This window comes from Lytechinus pictus, chromosome 8, assembly GCF_037042905.1.
Source record: "Lytechinus pictus isolate F3 Inbred chromosome 8, Lp3.0, whole genome shotgun sequence".
Lineage (NCBI taxonomy): Eukaryota > Metazoa > Echinodermata > Echinoidea > Temnopleuroida > Toxopneustidae > Lytechinus > Lytechinus pictus.
The window spans coordinates 37,790,335-37,810,310 of record NC_087252.1 but is presented as its reverse complement, the minus strand read 5'-3'; the positions used below and the strand labels follow the sequence as shown (position 1 = coordinate 37,810,310).

The 19,976-nt window shown below is 36.2% G+C and overlaps 2 protein-coding genes across 3 annotated transcripts in view; both read left to right on the top strand.

Annotated features, from left to right (window-relative positions):
• Positions 1–4,653, top strand: part of LOC129266154 (uncharacterized) — a 49,750-nt gene extending 45,097 nt beyond the window's left edge. Inside the window, exon 28 of the mRNA XM_064104042.1 lies at positions 180–4,653. Coding sequence (XP_063960112.1) covers positions 180–353 — 174 coding nt within the window. The 3' untranslated portion in view covers positions 354–4,653. The remainder of the gene's footprint in view (positions 1–179) is intronic.
• A 927-nt stretch (positions 4,654–5,580) lies between these two features.
• On the top strand, positions 5,581–17,471 carry LOC129266564 (palmitoyltransferase ZDHHC23-like). 2 transcript variants are annotated; one of them, XM_064104040.1, is made up of 4 exons: positions 5,581–5,782; positions 9,082–9,783; positions 10,282–10,452; positions 12,237–17,471. In XM_064104040.1, the coding sequence occupies exons 1-4, from the start codon at positions 5,658–5,660 to the stop codon at positions 12,487–12,489; spliced, it is 1,251 nt and encodes a 416-aa protein (XP_063960110.1). In that variant the 5' UTR covers positions 5,581–5,657; the 3' UTR covers positions 12,490–17,471. The 2 variants fall into 2 exon arrangements, with proteins under 2 accessions (XP_063960110.1, XP_063960111.1); XM_064104041.1 differs by lacking the exon at positions 5,581–5,782 and adding an exon at positions 5,807–6,021 and having other exon boundaries at positions 12,237–16,934.
• The last annotated feature ends 2,505 nt before the right edge of the window (positions 17,472–19,976 follow it).

Below are 19,976 nucleotides of genomic sequence, written 5' to 3'. Positions count from 1 at the left end.
TACTTTAACCCTATCTAGGCCGGGATATTTTGGGAGATTATATGGCCGGGCGGTAGGCTCTGAGGCACTCCCCTCTGCCTAGATAGGGTTAAGGGAATTATAATTTTTGCAGATCACCATGCCTGTGCCCAAGTTCAGAAGAGTAAATAAATGTTCTTCATCCTATCTTGTTTTTTCAGCCCAATTGTTTCTCCCGAGTGATCGAGATCGGAGGTCAGAAGCACATCATCATCTTCGCCAGCCGACGCATCGCAAGAGGGGAGGAGCTGACGTACGACTACAAATTCCCAATCGAAGAAGTGAAGATCCCATGCAATTGCGGGGCCAGGAAATGTCGCAAGTACCTGAACTAGTGAAGAAAAAAAAAACCTCGTTTAGAAGCTCCATCTTGCAGAAGTGCTGATAGTACGAAAGGTTAGATGATGACAGATTCCTGATCGAAGAGACAAAAATACCTTGCAGTTGTGGCTCCAGGAAATGCCAGAAGTGCCTCAACTAGTGCATACACCTCTGTTGAGAAGCCACGTTTTGTAGAGTTGCTGTCTGCACAAAAGGAAAAAACATTCTCCGACTGCAAATTCTTCCTTGAAGAGGGGTAGAAATCCTGCACTTATGGTTCCAAGAAACATTTGCCGTAGGAGTTTTCTGCAATAAACATTCCCAATGGAAGAGGCCAAGACTCCCTCCAGGTCAAGGGAACCCAACTAGGTGAGCAGAACTGAAGCAGGGAAGATGGAAACAACTTCTGCTACACCTTATGCTGCAGATTGTTTAAAAAAAAGTTCTGCTACACCTTATTATGCTGCATATTGTTCCAAAAAGCTTGACTTTCAACGGAGACAACATCGTCGTTATCTAGTCTGCCAGAGTGCCAGTCGATGTGAAAAAGACCACCATGTACAACTGTGTCACCAGTAAGCATCTTTAGTCTGTGATGGAGACCGACTTAAAGTGCAGAATACAATCAAACTTGTCTATTAAGCCCATAATCGGGAAACAGAAAAATAGGCCACTAGAGACAGGCCTTCCTAGTCAAGCTCTATGACACATATTCATGTCAAGTGGAAGACAGCTTTGATCGCCACTAAAGTAGGTCTACTCTGAAGACATGTTTTGTCTATTGGCGGGTGTCTGCTCAGACTGGTTGACTGTATTCCCAAGTGGTCCAGGGCCCCTTCAGGAAATGCCAAAGTGTTATCTTCTTAACCTCTTCCAGCCATTCATCTTGGGCAGAGGTGGTTTTGTTCCTGGTAGTGGGATGCTCTGAATATAACTATTTTGACTTTAACTTGACAAAACTCCCAACGTATTTGAAGCGACTTCCCTTCTTTGAGGTTTCAGTAGCCCAGGAATATGTGCTTGAATGACACCCAATTGTTGACATCATTTCAACAACCAAAGAGGAAGGTTATTTGACTCCTACCCTGTGACCTTTGACCTCCAGGTCGCGCAGGAGGCACAAACTCTCAGGACAACGTTAAAAATGAAATATACAGTGCTCATAGATATAATAGTTGTTCACTTTTAATTTTTTAGCAATAAAGCTGTGCTGTTATAAGAGCATTTCTAGCAGAGTCTACAAAGAATTATATAGAAGTACTATGTGCTAGATATTTTTACCTCAGTGCTGAATAGTTCAAGTTGTTGTTGTTGTACTTGATGTCTATGCAGCTTTTGTAGTGATATGTTAGTGAATTTACAACTGAGTATGCCTAGGTCAAGTCTCTTGGGGACCTCAGAAGTATGTTGGATTTATGCGAAATTCAACTTAGAAACGGTCAATAACATGTTTTGCATAATCTTGGAACCATTTCATAAAGACTGACACCTATGGTAACTTTATAATTAAGGTATCTACCGTGGAAACCTTGATTTTGATTGGCTGCTGAGCCCTGTTACCATGGTATTTACTATGATAGCAATGTTGCTGTTGAAGTAAATCTTTATGAAGTGTACCCTAATATGCAAAATTACTGTCACTTTGGTGAGGTTTTTAACATACAGAAGTTTGACTTATGCATACTCAACTGTGTCTCATACATGTAGATATTTGAAACCCCGAGTAATATATTCATTTTCTGTTGAACTGTTTGTCATGGAAACCCTCAAACTTGATTACTTCGATGTAGTCAATTGGAGTAAAACATATTAACATTGCAGAAAGGATTTTGGTTCTCATTTCATGTATATGTATCATATGTTTCACTTTTTGTGTTCCTCCTTCGATTAAGTAGGATCAAGGGGATCCATTTTTATTTTTCGTCTGATAGAAATCGAACTTGATTCACTCTTTCCTTAATGTTCAGACTTTGACGTTTCTGAAAAAATTGGGGTCTGCCCAATTTCAAGACATCCCTTTGAGATTTCACCTTGCTGGGTTGATTTAAAATTCAAGCCTGAATCAGAAGCATTTTTCTTTTAATTTGTTGGCTTGGAACCCCCTTTTTTTATCTAGGTTTTCCTCCTTTTTCTTTTCCGGAATGGTGTTCTTTGCTATTACACTGCATTGGTATTGTGAAGGGAACTTGATTGCAGTTTTCTGTGTACCTGTTATTTTTCAACATCATTAAGGAAAGGACTAAATCACTATGTTGAATATAATTTCGAATTTTAGATAATAATCGACTTTGTTTGTACAATCAATGAATTTCAACATGCCATGTATTTTCGTTCAGCTGAGACAAAATCACAGTGTAAGAGGTTATTTATGAATTTGATATTTTTAAATTGTTAATTGTACATAGTTATTCCTTGTATCTATTGTAATATTACAAACATTTCAGTTTTCAAAACATTCCTATTAAACGGAAGCCACATTTCTTTGTGTGTATGATCTTGGTATTCATTAAATTCAGTTTGAGCTGTCTGATGGGCAGTTCTTTAGCCTTTAGTATTGCTGTCCTCCTATGTTGACATTCGCTACCATTTTGCATTGCCTTGATTTGATATTAAATCATTTCAATGACCACAGCATCTTCAAAATAACTAGTTTGGGTTTCATAAAGACTTGTTATAATAGCAAATGCACAATTTCTATACCAAGTTCTTTATCAGCCAATCATATCGAATGATTTTAGTAGCTTTAAACTGTTATTGGGAATTTGTTGTAACAGGTTTTATGAAAAGGGGCCCAAGTTTGGATAAGAATGTACAGGGGCCTTTTGCATAAAAGTTGCAATATGTTTTATGGGATCTTTTGCCATCCAATGGTAACTACCATGGTAGAGTGATCAACCACTAATTATGCATGGCAAATTTACTGGATGCATGGCTAGCCATGCGTCGGTACTTACCTATGCATGGATGTGAAAAAATTTCGATAGGACTAGTGAGCATGCGGTTACTATGGAAACTAGTCTAAATTCACTCTGCTGCACCTCGTGGGTTTAACAGTTCCATATTTACAGTATGCTCACAAAATCTACCGTTGCACTTACATCTGTGCACCATTTGTATACTATAAGATGGTACAGTTGCCATAATAGTAACTTTTATTTGTGTGTTTGATCAGGTCTTGTTTCGTAACCGATCTCAGTGTACAGAGTTACCACCAAATTATTTTCCAACTCTGTGCCTGGAAGATTTAAAGCAACATCAATCTGTGTTAAAAAAAATATTTGGGCTTGGTTTTGGAGCGACCCTGGCACCACCCTCCCCCATCTGTATTCTATTATTGTTATTATCATTATGCTTGTTTTTTTTTATTATTATTTTATTTTATCATTACTACTAAATTAAACTTATGCCCGTATTGGAGTTTGTGCAATTCTTGAAATTTTCTGAATATTCTCATGAATTTTTCCTTCTTTGTTTTCAGCATTATTAAAGTTCTCTCAAGTGTTGAAATGCAGAAAAGACAGATTATTTAGAAATTAAAGGAAAAAATCCTGAATGCACAAATATTTATGTACAGTACACTGTATATGATTCTGTAGTTGATATTACCTTGGGGAAACAGGCTTGTATTCATGCTAAGGACACAGTTGCCAAATCACCAGACTTTGTATTTTAACAGAATTAATTTCTTTTGTAAGTAACTGATGAACTTTCAAAATTAAAGCGGTTGTCTGCTTTATTTTTGTATTCCTTGTTTCAAGTATTTTAGCGCTTCCTTTAAACCTGATAAAATATGGTGTAATGTTCATTTGTGATGAAGTATTTAGAAAGTGCATTTTTTGTTTGTGATGATGATGATGATGGGTTCTTGTATAGCGCCGGTATCCGCCTCAGCTGGGCGCTCATGGCGCTTGTGTTGTTACGCCAGGAACGAAAGTTATTCCCTTTCTAAGTTTCCTGCTAATTAGATATGTGAATTGTCAATGCAAATAAAGTACTTTTAGAGTTTAGTAGATAAAGATATGTCTGTATTGCCATAATATAGAGACTGAGATTTAATGTTTATAGAGTGGTGAAACTTCACTCTTGTAAATAATTTGTGTTTCTATTCATTTCTCTCTATGATCAGATAATCTCAGTTGTTTGTCTCGTATTGATAGATCTCCTTTGTAAGTGCTGTTATTTTATCTGTTTTTGTGTGAACTGTACTTTTATGTGTATTTTGTCAAAATAGGAATATATTCAAATGAGTTATGATCATATTTATTCTTATTCTGAGGCAAATTAAAAGGTTGATAGTGTTTTTTGAACAATTTACTATCTTTTGTGTGAGTGTAATTTCTGTGCATTATAATACTTTTCAAACAATGATAATTTACATTACCCATTGTGATTTGTCATATAGCTGTAATGAATTTATGCATGACTTTAAGGTCTTGTCACATCGTTCCATGCAAGCATTGTGGGTGATTTGAGGGGCAATTGCCCACAGCAAAGTTGTGAGCATTTTCAAAAATTTTCTTCGAGCAAATTAGACCTGCGTAATCTGCTGCAGGCAACTGCATGTGAGATACTGTCAATGTGGGCGACTTATGTGTGTGAGGGTGTGTGTGTGTGTAAATGAGTTTTCCTCAGATGTGTATCAATCAGACATGATTTACGTCTGGGATCAACATTTAACGTCGCTATCCGAAAGACGTGACCGGGTCTTGAACCTCGAACCCCTGCATCAATTTGTAACTCCCCACCCTAACTTGGACTACAGGCTCACGCTGCCCTGTCTTTTGGTGTTGGCAACCAGTCAAAAAATGACTATTTTTGCCACTGCTTTAATTTGGAGCCTTCTTTGAGAGGATGAAAAGCTTCTTTCCCTTCATCCTTTTTTTTTCTATTTTACTTTCTTTTTTTTCCTTTTCATTGTTTGAACAGATTATTAAAAAGCAAATATAGAATTTAAAATTGAACCAGAGAAAGATGACTGAGATATCGGGATGGAGAATTTGGTCAAATAAGTCAAGCCTTGATTGATTTTTTAATCATGAATTTGGAATGTGTTTTTATCCGGAAAAAAAAACATATTCCAAATTGTATACAGTACATCTGTCAATTAGTTAAAACTTTGGGGTATTGCGTAAAGAATGTCATAAACCAAAACTCTTGCTTATGTAGGTCTAACTAGATCTAGTCGGAAAACGAGCCTACTCAAATCAGCACATCCTTATCAAAATCTAAATTTCTCAGTTTTTATTTGCGATATGAGAAGTACCCTACATCGCGTCGGCATCTTTGCTCTGAATAAAATATAAACTAGCTCGAAGATCATGGATAAGAAAGACGAAATAGGAGACCCTCTCTGTTGTTGTGAATATATCGACGCAAAGGGAGAAAGGAGTCATCTACTGGCCATGTTTTGTGATTGTGAAGATTTGGATGAGTCGTGTGACAGGTGATTTTTTTTATTTATTTCCTCACGACCGCTCGAGACTTTGCCAGGCGTTGTTAGTCGCTCCACCGCGCGCCCGAGATTCGGCGGACTCTGAGGCTGAGCTGAGGCTGAGCTGAGCCTGGGGCTGGAACTCTGCTCTAACTTAAACTAAAAAGGGGAAGTTCACCCTGACAAAAAGTTTGTTGTAAAAATAGCAGAAAAAATTATAAAAGAAATATTGGTTGTGGTGTGCATGTGAGGTAAATGATAAATCCATTAAAATTTCATTTTTAAGAAAGTTATTACAATTTGAAGATTTGCCATTTTGATTTGTGAGTGAGTGTAGCCTGCCGAGCAGCTGATAGCAGCTGCCGAGTCCCACATGCTAGGGCCAGGGATATTGTAAAATGCATTAATTTTTAATGGTTCCTGATGACTCTTTCTTTTTAGGAGCGCAATAATGAATTTTGTATTGATAATATGAAGGTAGAGTAACTAAAGTGCCCAAATTTAATTGGCCCAAAACAAAAATACAGTGATTGAATCAAATAAAAATCATGTTTATTTCCGTAGTAGAAATGCTGAATATTAATGTCATTTATAAAAGAATAAAATTGAAATAGTTTGGTAAACGGAAATTATTTACTTACTACCAGAAGCTTGTTTTTTTTGCCAAAATTTGGATGCAGTTTCCAAATATCGGACGTGTAACAGTTTATAGAGTTGTGCGCCGCAATCAATTTTGTCGATTTAAATCACGCTCTAGACCCTAAAATAATTGCTTAATTGTTGATAAAATAATTTATTTTAGTTCTTTTTCAGGTTAAATCTGCCTCCTTCAGGATTGAAGATTCTTGCAGATGGTTTATTTGGCATGTGTGTATGGCCAGGTTTAGGTGTGCAGTGCAAAATATATACACTGTACAGGTGCAAGTAAAAAGTCCCATCTGATTTAGCTCTGGCCTTCGCCAGTCTCAGGCGGAAGGCTTTTGGAGAAGAGGCATTGACTTTGTTGGGAGGAAGAGTATTCCATGCCTTGATCGTCCTCGGAAAGAAGGATTGACGATGGTGCTCTGTCCTGCAGTGTGGTAGCTGGTAGCCATTCCCTTGTTGCTGCGATCGAGTTCTTGTTGATCCAGTGAGTGGGGTGATGTATTCTTCCACTGGGAAGCTGACAAGATTGTGGTGCAGCTTGTACATAAGGACCAGTCTAGAATCCTTCCTTCGTTTCTCACTCATAGTTGCGCAAATGCCGATTTTAATTATTACTATCATTAATTTTGATATAGAAATCGGTAAATAATGATAATTTACTTACCAAACGGACCTCTTTCGGCTCTGAACATTGGACGTCTTCACTCAGCTGTGCGCGACTTCATTCTGAAAACGAGCGCGCGCGCGTCAACAGCACGCATAAATTATTTCCAATTCAATCGGCCGATATGTCCCATGTTTGGGATAGTGCCATATTTGGAAGGGTGTCAAATTTCCCGCCATGGGGAACCCCCGCGGCGGCCATTGTAGATTGTTTTGCGATAAATCGAACACATGCGATCTCAGCGGCGATATTTCTAGCGGAAGTCACTTCCCCCTTAAGAGATTTTTTTGTCATCGATCTTTTGGAGTCCATAATTAGCGAGGGTCATAAGAATCTCTGGAAGTCAAAATCATGGATTTTACCCCTAGATTTAACCCCTGGGGGCCGTTTCATAAAGCTGTTTGTAAGTTAAGAGCTACTGTAAGAAAGACTGGTGATCCTTTTTTGCGCTAAATCATTGCCAATGGTGTGTACCATTTACCACAAGAAAGGATCACCAGTCGTTCTTATAGTCGCTCTGAACTTACGAACAGCTTTATGAAACACCTGCCCGGAATATTTTTTTTGAGCGGCAACTTGGATCTACTGTGTGTGCAGTTCAATAGCAGGTATGTTCATGTATCTAATGCATGCAAGTCCCCTGCCCGTGCGGGTCCCTGTAGTTATGGGGAGGGAGTTGAAGTCATTTTCGTCCGATATTTGGAACCATCAGATGTTTGGTGACTTAACATTTTAACTGAGAAAATGACACTTCATTTTTTCAATGATTTTTTACCAGTCGATATGTCGGAAAGCTGCTTGCATTATGAAGTCACAAATCCAATAATTAAAATTCTAATAGGGGGCCTATGCCAGCTTTTTTAGTCTTTGATGGACTTTCTTCAAACCTTTGCCAATTACATTCTTTTGATTGTTTTTTGGCTATTTTTACAATAACCTTTTGTCAGGGTGAACTTCCCCTTTAACTAAGTCTAAGCTCAGTCAGTGATCTCGTGAAGAATCTAAGTTTCGGAAAACTTTAAATGAATCACATGTAAATCATATCAAACACAATATTTTCTTAAAATTCATCAAACCTCCTCTGGCATCTGGATCTAGACTGAAAAATGTATCATTGATATATTTTATTCAAAAGAAATAACCAATATAAAAGAGTAATGTTTACTCTTTCCTATGGTACAAAAATAATCAATTTTACTCTAGCAGAAAATGGTTAAATTCTTTGAGAAAGAATGTCTCATGATCCACAAGATTTTGCAGGGATACAAATTCAGCCATGAGAGGACTTGGATAAATCTTGCTCATTAACTTATGGACTTGCAGACTGACAGTATATGTTTTCATCTGCATGTCATCAAAGGTCATTTTCAGGTCAATGTTAAAGTTTATGTGCAAGACTCTCTTATGACACATAACTCCACAACCGTGAGTCCATTTTCAACCAAACTTGGATAGTAGATGTACTAAGGGGACCTGCATGTTATGCTGCAGTCAGAGGTCACATGGTAAGGTCAAAGGTCATTTTCAGGTCAACGTTAAAGTTTACATGCAAGACTCTTATTTACACACAACTCCGAAACCGTAAGTCACTTTTCACCGAAACTTAAGTTGTAGATGTATAGAGGAGATCTGCATGTCATAGCACAATCAGAGGTCACATGGTAATTTTGAGGTCAATGTTATGACACAACTCTGCAACCGAAAGTCACTTTTATACCAAACTTGGGATGTAGGTGTACTTAGGAGACTTGCATGTTATTGTGTTCGGAAGTCACATGGTAAGATCAAAGTTCATTTTGAGGTCAACATTAAAATTTACGTGCAAGACTCTTATGACAAATGTTTACATCCCAGTTATTTCACAATGAAGTTTTGATACGATTCTGTTGCATGCCCTCGCAAATCACGATATTTCTGGTTATTTTCATAAGTGGACGAGACACAAAATAGCTTATGCCTTGTTTTTATTATCTTATATTTCTATCTCCGTTCCTCTTTATAGATTATTCACAGGGAGGACTATTGGCAGAGCTAGGTTAGCCTCTGTCAAGGAAACGATCCTCGACCGTGTACGTATCCCAACATTCCTAGGGCAAGGGGCGCAGCGTATTGATGACCTGCTCGACATGTCCGCTCTCCTTCCTCTCATCGCAATACCCTGTTGGCTCTATGTCGCATCCTGGTGCCTCGAATATACCGTCTATTCTTTCATGATCGTACCGCTAAGTGCCATACTCTACTCTCTACGAATCCTCAGACGCAAGCAAAGGACGAAATTCTTCATGAGCGTGACTTTGGTTTCTATATTCACTTTGTTCTCTTCCTTTGTCATTCTCGTGACGGATGCCACAGTCATTGAGCTTGCTTGCGTCTCGATGAACCTTTTACTCTTCTTTGGAGCTTTTGCGTCGACCAAGGTGGCACCTGGGTTTGTCAAATGTCGTCAGGAATCTTCGGGAACGAGCTGTCAGAGAGATGAAGAAGAGACAAAGGGACAAGCCTCTTCCCGTCTCACACATCTCCACAAGAGCAATGAAAGGGGACCACCGATTGGCCAGAATAAGGAGAAAGAGGAACAACTGACCAATCAGATGCAGGGATCCTCGGATTGGTGTGCTGCGTGTCTGATCGTGAAGCCAGCCAGAGCGGGCCATTGTAAGATCTGTGACCGCTGTGTACATCGGTTGGACCACCACTGTGTTTGGTAAATACAGATTTCTTTTTTTGCTTTTAAAGGACAAGTCCTCCCCAACAAAAAGTTGATTTTACTATAGAGAGAAAAATCCAACAAGCATAATACTGAAAAATGTCATTGAAATCGGGTGTAAAATAAGAAAGTTATGTAAAGTAATAAAAAAAAAGTGAGTGAGTGAGTGGGGGACATTAGCGACTCTCTCATGTCACTGAATTGTGCATACATGTCTAACTATTTTGTAAAAATTTGCAAAGCTTTAAGATGTCATAACTATTTTACATGCGATTTTGATGAAATTTTTAGTGTGTTTTTGTCTATCAGTTCAAATCAAATTTTTTCTTGGGTGGACATGACCTTTAACTTTACTTTTAAAAGATCCAGCAAATTGATCATTAATTCAGGGGAACCCAAGCCAGATAAAAAGTTATTTAAAACAAAACAAGAAAAATTAATGAAGCAGAGATGGAGGTGAATATTTTAACAAAATCGTTTTTTTTTAATTCTCAGGCTTGATGTCTGTATTGGCAGAGATAACCACCGGTCCTTCATCGTCACCCTTATCCTATTCGTCGTCGGTGGTTTCTGGGGAGTTTTAAGGGGATCTTACTATCTCTTTGAAGTCACTCATGATGAAGCAAGTTTCTATGGAATATTGGAGATCATCTATTATGACCCAGAGTAAGAAGTCATCTTATCGTTTACCCGTAGTAATATTTTTTTATACACAGGTCTGTATTAAAGTGGAATCCAGCATGTGTCATAAAATGTTGTGTTGGAAAGGAGAATTAAGTAAATAAAACAGAATGGCGAAAGTCTGAAAGAAATCGGACAAACAATAAGAAAGTTATGGCTGCTTTTAGTAAAATTGAGATCCCTAATACCCCTTTCATAAACCCAATTATGCGGATAATATCCGCATAATTTGGTCGTAAGAACGGAGCGGGACCAGAGTTATCCGCATTATTTTGATGCTTCAATTATCCGCATAATAGCGGCATCGGGACCAGATTTTGACTTTATGAACGCATTTCCAAAATAATGCGGATAATTGCCATGGTGCGGTCACAAGGTCACCCTTTTCCAACACAACCCCATCGGAGGGGGTGTGTGCAGTTGCCATGATAATTATCCGCCTTTTCAGGTCGGGCGCTCGTAAAAAAATAGTGCGGATTATTTTCGAGTTTGTGAATGCAATTTTTATTGAATTATCCGCATAATTACTCTTAGGCGGATAATTGGAGGATGGGTTTATGAAAGGGGTATAAGACTGTAGATTTCAAATTAGCAACTGGTTAAGTAAATTATTACAAGGGGCAAGGACAACTTTCCCATAGACCATGTACGTACATGTAATTATTAGGGATTTGTGGTTTTCTGCTAAGTACCCATTTCCCTTGGGCAATAATCTAAATATAAACCAGGTAGTGTATTGTTTTATGTCCCCATGGAAGAAAAACATAATTGAACTTGAAGTAAAACTTTTGAGAAAAAAAAATGAAATTTTAGCCATTTTATGTATTTGAGTACAAGGAAGAGAAGGCCTATGTCACTATGATCACAAATGCGGCCAATTTGAAGTCTCCATGGGTATAGAGATTACCAATATTTACAAATTTTAAAAATTCATAACTTTCTAATTGTTTGTCCGATATTCAAACTTTCACCTATCAACTTGTCTGATTTTTCTTTTTCCCATAAAAGCAAGTTTTTATTTGGGTTGGATTCCCCTTTAATAGGAGGTCATCTGTCGATACATGATATTCTTAAACTTTATTTCTAATACCTCGTTTCGAATGTTGTGTGATCCTTGACGATTTTGAACAGTTTTGGGCCATCCAAAACATTTTCTACAATAAAACGACCTCACGATCTGACATGATCACTGCGATTACTCCATAATTTGGACAACAATTTTAAAGGCAACGTGAAGCGTGACATTAGAACTAGACATAAACCTCATTGTGTGACAGTGCCTATGAAAAGGCAACTAGCTCTAGCTGGTGTCATCATCTTATCAATGCTATTCATCTCTTTAAAGATAATTACCAGTTGTGGTAACTCAAAATGAGTTCGAACAGAATCCGATAAAATGACCACCCAGGTTTTGAATGTATTACTAAAAAATATGTGCCATTTCTGGCTCTGGAAAAAAAAAATGTGTAATTGCTGAAAAATTAGCAAGGAATTCCATAATATGTCGGGTATCTTTCCAAACAATATTAATACTGTCCCACATATGCCTTTTTGTGTTAGTGATCATCAGAATCATCGGTTTTCAGCTAAGATTCCATGATTTCATAAAGGTAAGTTAATTTCAGTGTACCAAAACTAGATCTATGATGATATGGTAGTATTTAACCTTGATTTTGAAGACTTTCTCATTAAATAATTGTTTGCTGCAACTACTTTCTTTTACCTTTAATCTTACATGTACCATGGTCTTTGTCATTTTTATCCTCCAGACTGGCTATCATCTTTGTATGCATCCTGTATGGTGCGGTGGTATGCCCTGCGGTGATGGCCCTTCTTCTTAAGCAGTGCTTCCTCATCACGCACAACTGGACGTACCGGGAAAGAAAGCTACTTCCTCGACAGCCGGGCGGCAAGGAACGCCTCTTGGAGCTAGATCACGGCTTTGTGAACAATTGGATCAACTTCATCACAAAGAAAGGGGATATGTATGGAACGGGAGACACATGCACAAGGGTTGTTTGATGGAGTTTTGCTAGGCAACTAGGATCTCAAATTGCATTGTTGGTTTTGTAAACTTTCAACTTTCGAGCTCTGAATTCAATAGATTGTATCAATCAATGTGACTTTCAAGTGCACATGCTCAGAGTGTATCATCTATGAACTCGCTTCTTATCATCCTTTATCTGAAATATTGAACATGCAGAAAACCTTTTGGGATTTTCATCAAGTCATGGATGACAGAGGAGACTTCTGGCTGTTGCCATCATCCCATGAGCCCCCCCCCCCCCCCGAAAAGGTGGTCGGGGGGTAGCCAGAATAGAGGATTCTGGTCCATAAGCAGCAAGAAAAATTCATTTGTTCATCTTTCTCAATCAAAACACTTTTATATCTTGTTCTTATTAGTGTGAATGGATAATGTCGAATATTTGTGTTCTTTTGAGAAAAAGGTTTATCACAATTAACATTGTTCCAAAGTGATAACCTCACAAAAAAATCTTTTTTGCTTTTCAGCATTTTTTTAGGTCATAGTTCGGTAGAGCATGATGAAATACCTGCACATCCCAAATTTGGTGGGAATCGGTCCATGAGGACCCAAGATATGACCTCATGAATTACAGAATTATCCCGATGGAAGTTGATGTATTGTTGGCCTGGTTCATAACATTTACAATCAGGCCAATAATACATTGATGCCAATGGTATCATAAATATCAAATATGGTATCAAAAATGTCAGAATGCGAAATTGGAAAATGGATGACGTGACACTTCAGTACTCTACTTGTGTATGATTGTGAGTGGATGACACATGAGCTCAATTTCTAGTATATGTCATATTCAATATTTATACAGCATAGCCAGTCAGTAGGCAGGTCCTCAAACAATAAGTAGCTGCTTCTTTCTTTCAAGTGATATTCATGACTAGAGAGGTTCTGCAATATTTAATGCGCTTGATGCGGATCAAAACACCTAGAGGTTTTAATTCAATTCAAAATGGTTTATTAAGATAAAAACTTCCATCGCAGCACAGAGCCGAATTACAAAAAGTTTTTACAATATAAAAGATTGAAATCATAAGGAATAAGTATAGTGTGGAATATAACAACAAAACATAATACAGTAAAGCAACAAATATGGTACATGACATATTAAGATAAACAAAAATTATCACAAGACAAAATGTGTTCAATATGACATTAACGTCAATTAATTCTGTCATTGCTGCTCTAAGTACATGTATACATCAAATTTCATGATTTTGGTATCATTGTAAAGCGGAAGAATCATTCTTTCAGGTCATGTGTTTGAATTTATGTAATGATTTTGCAATGTAGGTAAAAATATTGATCTAAAACATGCTACAAAATATATCTTTTTACCTGACAAAAGTTGTTATTTTGTGCACTTTTGTGTGAGTCTAAATGATTTTTATATCATGATAGATTTGAATATGTACATGTATGCTTTAAAATGGTATAGGTTTCAAAATAAGAATTGGTTTAATCGGGTCAAGAGCACACTTTTCATTGGCCAATACATTGGCCGTTGCAAATCTTGCTCATCAAACTTGGAACACATATTGGTGTTGGGGTATAGATGTGCAAGACATACTTCTCGCATGTGTCGGAAATTGCATTGCCATGGTAACGGTATATTATGACAAAAATATGGTAAAAATCTTGTGCATTGAACTACTTTCTCAATTTTCAACCAATTCTCATGATATTTGGCTCACACATAGGTATCGAGGTAAAGATGTGTGACACATATATTTTGTGTGTGTCGGAAATTGTGTTGGCATGGTAACAACATAATTTCTGCCCAAAATTGGGTAAAAATTTTGCGGTTCGTACTACTTCATCAGTTTTCAGCCAATTCTCATTCCATATGTCAGTAAAGTAATCGTGTTGCCAAGGTAACATCATGTATGCCAAAAATTATGCAAAAATCTTGCAGTTTTAACTACTTCATCAGTTTTTAACCAATTATCATGATAGCTCACACATTGGTCTTGTGGTCAGAATAGGCAAGATATATTTTCCATGTGTTGGAAACTGTTACCATGGTAAAACAATGTACAGAGGGGGTATTAATCACCTTTAGTGATACATGTAGTTCTAATTTAATCTTAAAATTCCTTGAATATTGGAAAAACTTATGTTGTATTCCTTGACTTTCAGATATCTACGTGTGTCCTCTATTGTCTTTCAAAATCTGCTAGATGTGACTTAAGCATATGTACTTCTTTTTTATGGGGTGGGTATCATTGTATCAAGTATCCAAATGCTTTATTTTTGTTCTGGTTTGCCTATTATTTTCTGCTATCGTTTTGGAAATTCATTTTGTTATACTATCCGAGCTTTCAGGGTGATTTTTTTTTTATAAGGGTAGATACACAGTGTATATCATTGTTTAAGATTGCTCTTACATAGTCCTCATATTGTCTTTCTGTATTATTGTATAATACTGTATATTATTAACTGTTCAAATATTAGTACCGATCCCATTATACAAACTCCAATTTGTGTATGTTTAGGCTTTGTGTTTGGATTTGCATTCAACCCCACCATGACAATGAATATACTTGTTATTGTCTCGTTTATTTGATCACATTTTATTCTTAAAAATAGCAACATGTATTTTAATTTTATCATTCATTGCTGCATTTTTCTTTCAGATTTCATGTGTTAGAAATTCTAAAAAATATAGATGTAGGATATCTTAACGAGCTGAGGATTAGTGCATTTTCTTGTGAAAACAGCAATCAGTAATTTCAATAACCAGGCAAGAATTTGTTTTTTAACAACTATGTTAATTTTCACTTGTTTTTACAATTAAACGTGTAATTTCTAACTTTGATTTTATGTTGGTAAGAAAATTGCTTGCTGTGCTAGCTTGCTATGCTCGCTTGCAATTTTGGAAGATCACTTTTATCCCAGCATGAAAAAAATGGAGATTACAATAAAAAGTTTGCTGGGATGGGATACTGGATTGCATACCCCCATGTTCTCACTTTGTACATACTTATTTCTAATATGAATTGTTATTTAAAAATAATTGTTACGATTTCAAAATGTGTTCAAAGAGAATCCAATCATAAAATGAGCACCGTATGTATAAATAAAAATTATGTGCCAAAAGTTTCTGGAAGATAATGTGTAATTGCTGAGAAATAAGCACGGCATTCCAGCCAATCTAACTGAGTAATGATAATAATATACTGTCCCACATGTGCTTATCTGCGTTGGCTATCTTCAGTGTAATTGTTTTTCAGCTTCGATTTCGAGATTTCACAAAGTTCGCTTTATGTAGCTACAAGACTAGGGCCCTGTCTTACAAAGAGTTACAATTGATTCAATCAATGGTAAATGTATGGAAATCGATCAGTGTCATAATTTTTTGTTCAGGGAATTTGCACAATGTACTTTGTGAACAAAGAGAAGCATAGTCAATTGTAAAAAAAAGAAAAGTTAATGTATGAATATACAAAGTAGAAAATGTTATAATCAAACACATATTTTAGATATTGACGTTGCTGGCTTTCCACAGTTACAATTGATTGGATTAATCGTAAATCTTTGTAAGATGGGGCCCAAATCTACCGTCTTGATATTGTTACAGTTAAAATTGGTTTTACATACTCTCTCATGAAATCGGTGTTTACTGCCACTATTTAAAGGGAAAATTCACCCTGACAAAAAGTTTGTTGTAAAAAAAGCAGAAAAAAAAAAAAACTGGTGGTTTGAGGAAAATCCGAGATTGAAAAAGTTAAGTATAGTTTAATATGTTTGAATCATGACACCATTTGCGAGCAGCGTCCAATTTATTGTCAGAACAAATCAATGAAATGTCATTGACTCAAAAACTTGACAATGGGTTTTATTGTTTTTTCAGTATATATCAAGACAAAATATTTCACACCTGCTCCTAAAAGAGAAATTTTACTCATGAACCATTGAAAATTTGAAATTTATGCATTTTATTTTACATATCATATGGGGCAGTTGCTTGTATATGACATCACAGATTAAAAGCTTATAGAATTCTCATGATTATTTTCTTAATCTTTAATGGATTTTCCGCAAATCTTCACCATTTTTTAGAATTTTCTCTTTTCTGGTATTTTTTACAACAAACTTTTCGCGAGGGTCAATTTCCCCTTTCAAATCATCTTAACTTGGCTATGCTGGGTCATATTACCACATAATTGTGTCATGCCTATCTTATAAAAATTAGATCTTTAAACTAAACTTATATCACTTAATTTAGATGTTCTGTATGATAATGATGAATAATAACAAGAATAATAGTAATAATAATGATGATGACAATGGTATCATATTTAGAGATCAATTCGCTGGATGAGCTGACTTGTGCAGATCTTTCACAGACAAAAACAAATGAAAGCATAAATACAGCAATACAGTGATGAGAAATATTGTCAAAATAACATTACAAATTATATTATGCAAATCATGAAGAAATATGAATATTTTGGGGCTGGGGCAGTGTGATTGTGAAACTAACATCAGTTATTATGATTAATTTCAGATGTACCTTATAGTTCCTGCTTTTGTTTTGATTATTTTATGTAATTGCAGGACTATTGATTAAGCCGTCCTTTTTATGAATACTGTAACTTTTTTTTATCATAAAAGTAAATCAGTATTTGATATTATTTAATCTTTCAGCTGAAGCTGTATTATATATCTGTCCAGTTCTTACCTATCCTTTATTTCAGTACTAACAAATTTTTATTATTAAATATTTATTTTTGTTAATATTTCCAAGTTTTCATGTTGTTTTGCAAAGTGAAATAAATTTGGCAGAAAGATAAAATTAATGTGTGGTGAATTATTGTCGGATGAGGATTATACCGATAATAAAGTGATGTGGTAGAGATAGACCGCAGCTATATCACTTTTATTCAATTCAATGTTTTATTCAATCACAATAAAATCAACACAAAGTATAGATAAAGTAATAGCAAATACAATTTTTGTTTATTTATTTTCCAATTATTAAAAAAACACAATACATAAATATATATAATATAAATGGCATCAAATGAAATAAATAAAATGAATTGCAAATATGTTGAGTAGATGAAATTAATGAAATAATCGAAAGGATTGCCCATATCAGAGTCATTGACATAATTACTCTGTTCTTCCATGAGGTCCATATTTACATCACAGGGAAGGATCCAGTATTTTCCAAAGGAAAATTTTGACAAGAAAAAAAAGAATGGTTTTTAAACCCCAAATCAATGATATTTCGTTTTATGGCATTTTTACATTACACATTTTAAGTTTGCTTCACAAAGGGGGGGGGGGGCACAGCCGGCCCTGGATCCACCACTGGTACAACAATAAGGCTAGAAAATGTATTGTAAAACAAGAGAACAAACAGAGATAAAAATGGTAATTAAAAAATGCAATAATTACTAGAACTGGGTGATCATATAAAAACCTATCAAGGTTTGGCAAGATAACCACCCTCATATAAATAAAATAAGTCACATTAAAATGGCAAATGCAGTATAAATGCTAATCTAGGTACCAAAATAAAATTTAATAATTGAGATCATTTGATATTTACACTATAAATATATAGGCTGAAACACATTTAACCCGACAAACCCAACACATAACCACACAAGGGCAGTAAAGGAAGCGCGCTCTGTAAGTATTGGCACCACGCTTCACGTGCAAACACTTGAGAAAGGACCTTCTTGAGATAGGCCTCTTACAGAGAAGATGAAGGTCAACATCTAGTCTAGAGAGTTTGTTCTCTGTACGTGTTTTGGTACATCAAAAGCCATTATTTTTTCAGTAGCCATGCTCTGTTTGTTTGCTTTATTTTGTTTTAATAATTGGTTACATGACTGCCTACCATATCACCAAACTAACAAAAACTAAATAAATGGCAAATTTATTGTTATAGCTAAAAAAAAACCCAAACAAAACAAAGTTAGCAATTATCAACTCATCACAAATTACCGCCCCCCCCCCCCTACTCTCAATGAAATAAATTAATCGGTAACCCAAGGGGTATATAACCCCCACCCAGGGACCTGGGAAGCGGGGGTACGTGCTGGGGGTGCTGATCGAAGCACCCCCAGAAATTATCCTAGGGGTGCTGCGTGTATTATTTTCCATAGGCAGCACCCCCACGAAATCAGGTTCCCCCTGTATTTTTTAAAATATGTTATAAACTTATAATGTACATAATTATCACATCCGACAATCGTAAATCATTTCCATAGTCTTTCACATATTCCAATAACATCCCTCCTATAACGCGACTCAATCAAACTCCAGCGGGGCAGCATTCCGATACAGACGTGGTCGCGCGCAATACGTGGTAACCATAAATAAACACTATTCGATAGCAGGGAGGGACATGGGTGTGGTTAAACTTCCAGGTTTTATGTCGAATCAAGTGTGCGCGCGCCCGACCGCCCGTGTTTTGTACACAAAAATTACAATTCAAACAATAGAAATCAAATTTCACAGTCTTTTTCGCCCTGCCCCATGCATGCCCCTGGGGGCTGGGAAGCGGGGGTGCTGGGGGTGAAGCACCCCCAAAATTTGGGGGTGCTGCGTGTGTTATTTTCCATAAGCAGTGCACCTCCTGGAAATCGATCTAGTGGTAGGTATGATAGAATGACAGAAATGTAATGAAAATGAACGACGTTTTGTAGAATATACCCCCCCCCCCTTTAGAATTTTCCGACACATTACTTGAAATAGTGTTTAAATTCACCCTCTATCAAATCGGAATATCAAATATTTTCTGCTCGAGCTTCGCGCTCGCATTATTGATTTTTATAATAAAAAATGTGTTTAGAATGCCCAGATACTAGGTCTAACTCTTAACACGCGCACGCATGTTTATTCAGATACGCAGCTTGATTGGGGGGGGGGGGGTACTCCGGGCTGAAAATACTTATATCAAATACATTTTATCAAAATAAATAAATTTTATCAAAATCTGATAATTATTAGTTAAGTTATTTAATTCTAAAGTTTAGCAATATTTTATGAAAATGGTGATATGCATGTCGTCATTAATATTTAATAGGTGGACTGATGCTGTCACATCCCCATTATCCTGTTTCTTGTATTACTACATGGAATCAAAATTGTTTCTTTTTTTTTCATACCAGAGTGAATGATATGTCTCCCTTATAATAAAATAAGTTGCAGCAAAGAATATCTAATGGACTAAATCAGTTGTCAATTCAACTGTTCTGGTTCTTGAAAGGAAAATATTGAATAAACCTAATTTTACATAATGAAATACAATAGAACAAGTGGGGATATGACAACATCATTTCGCTCATTGAATATTAATGAAGATATGTCTAAAACTGTTTCACTGGAATAATACTAATCTTTGATATGTAATAACTGTGAGATTCCTTGTCTGATTTTGATCAAATCTTCATGATTCTTATGTTCGTCTGAGGTTTCTTTATCTGTTCAAACCATTTTACATTCAGTG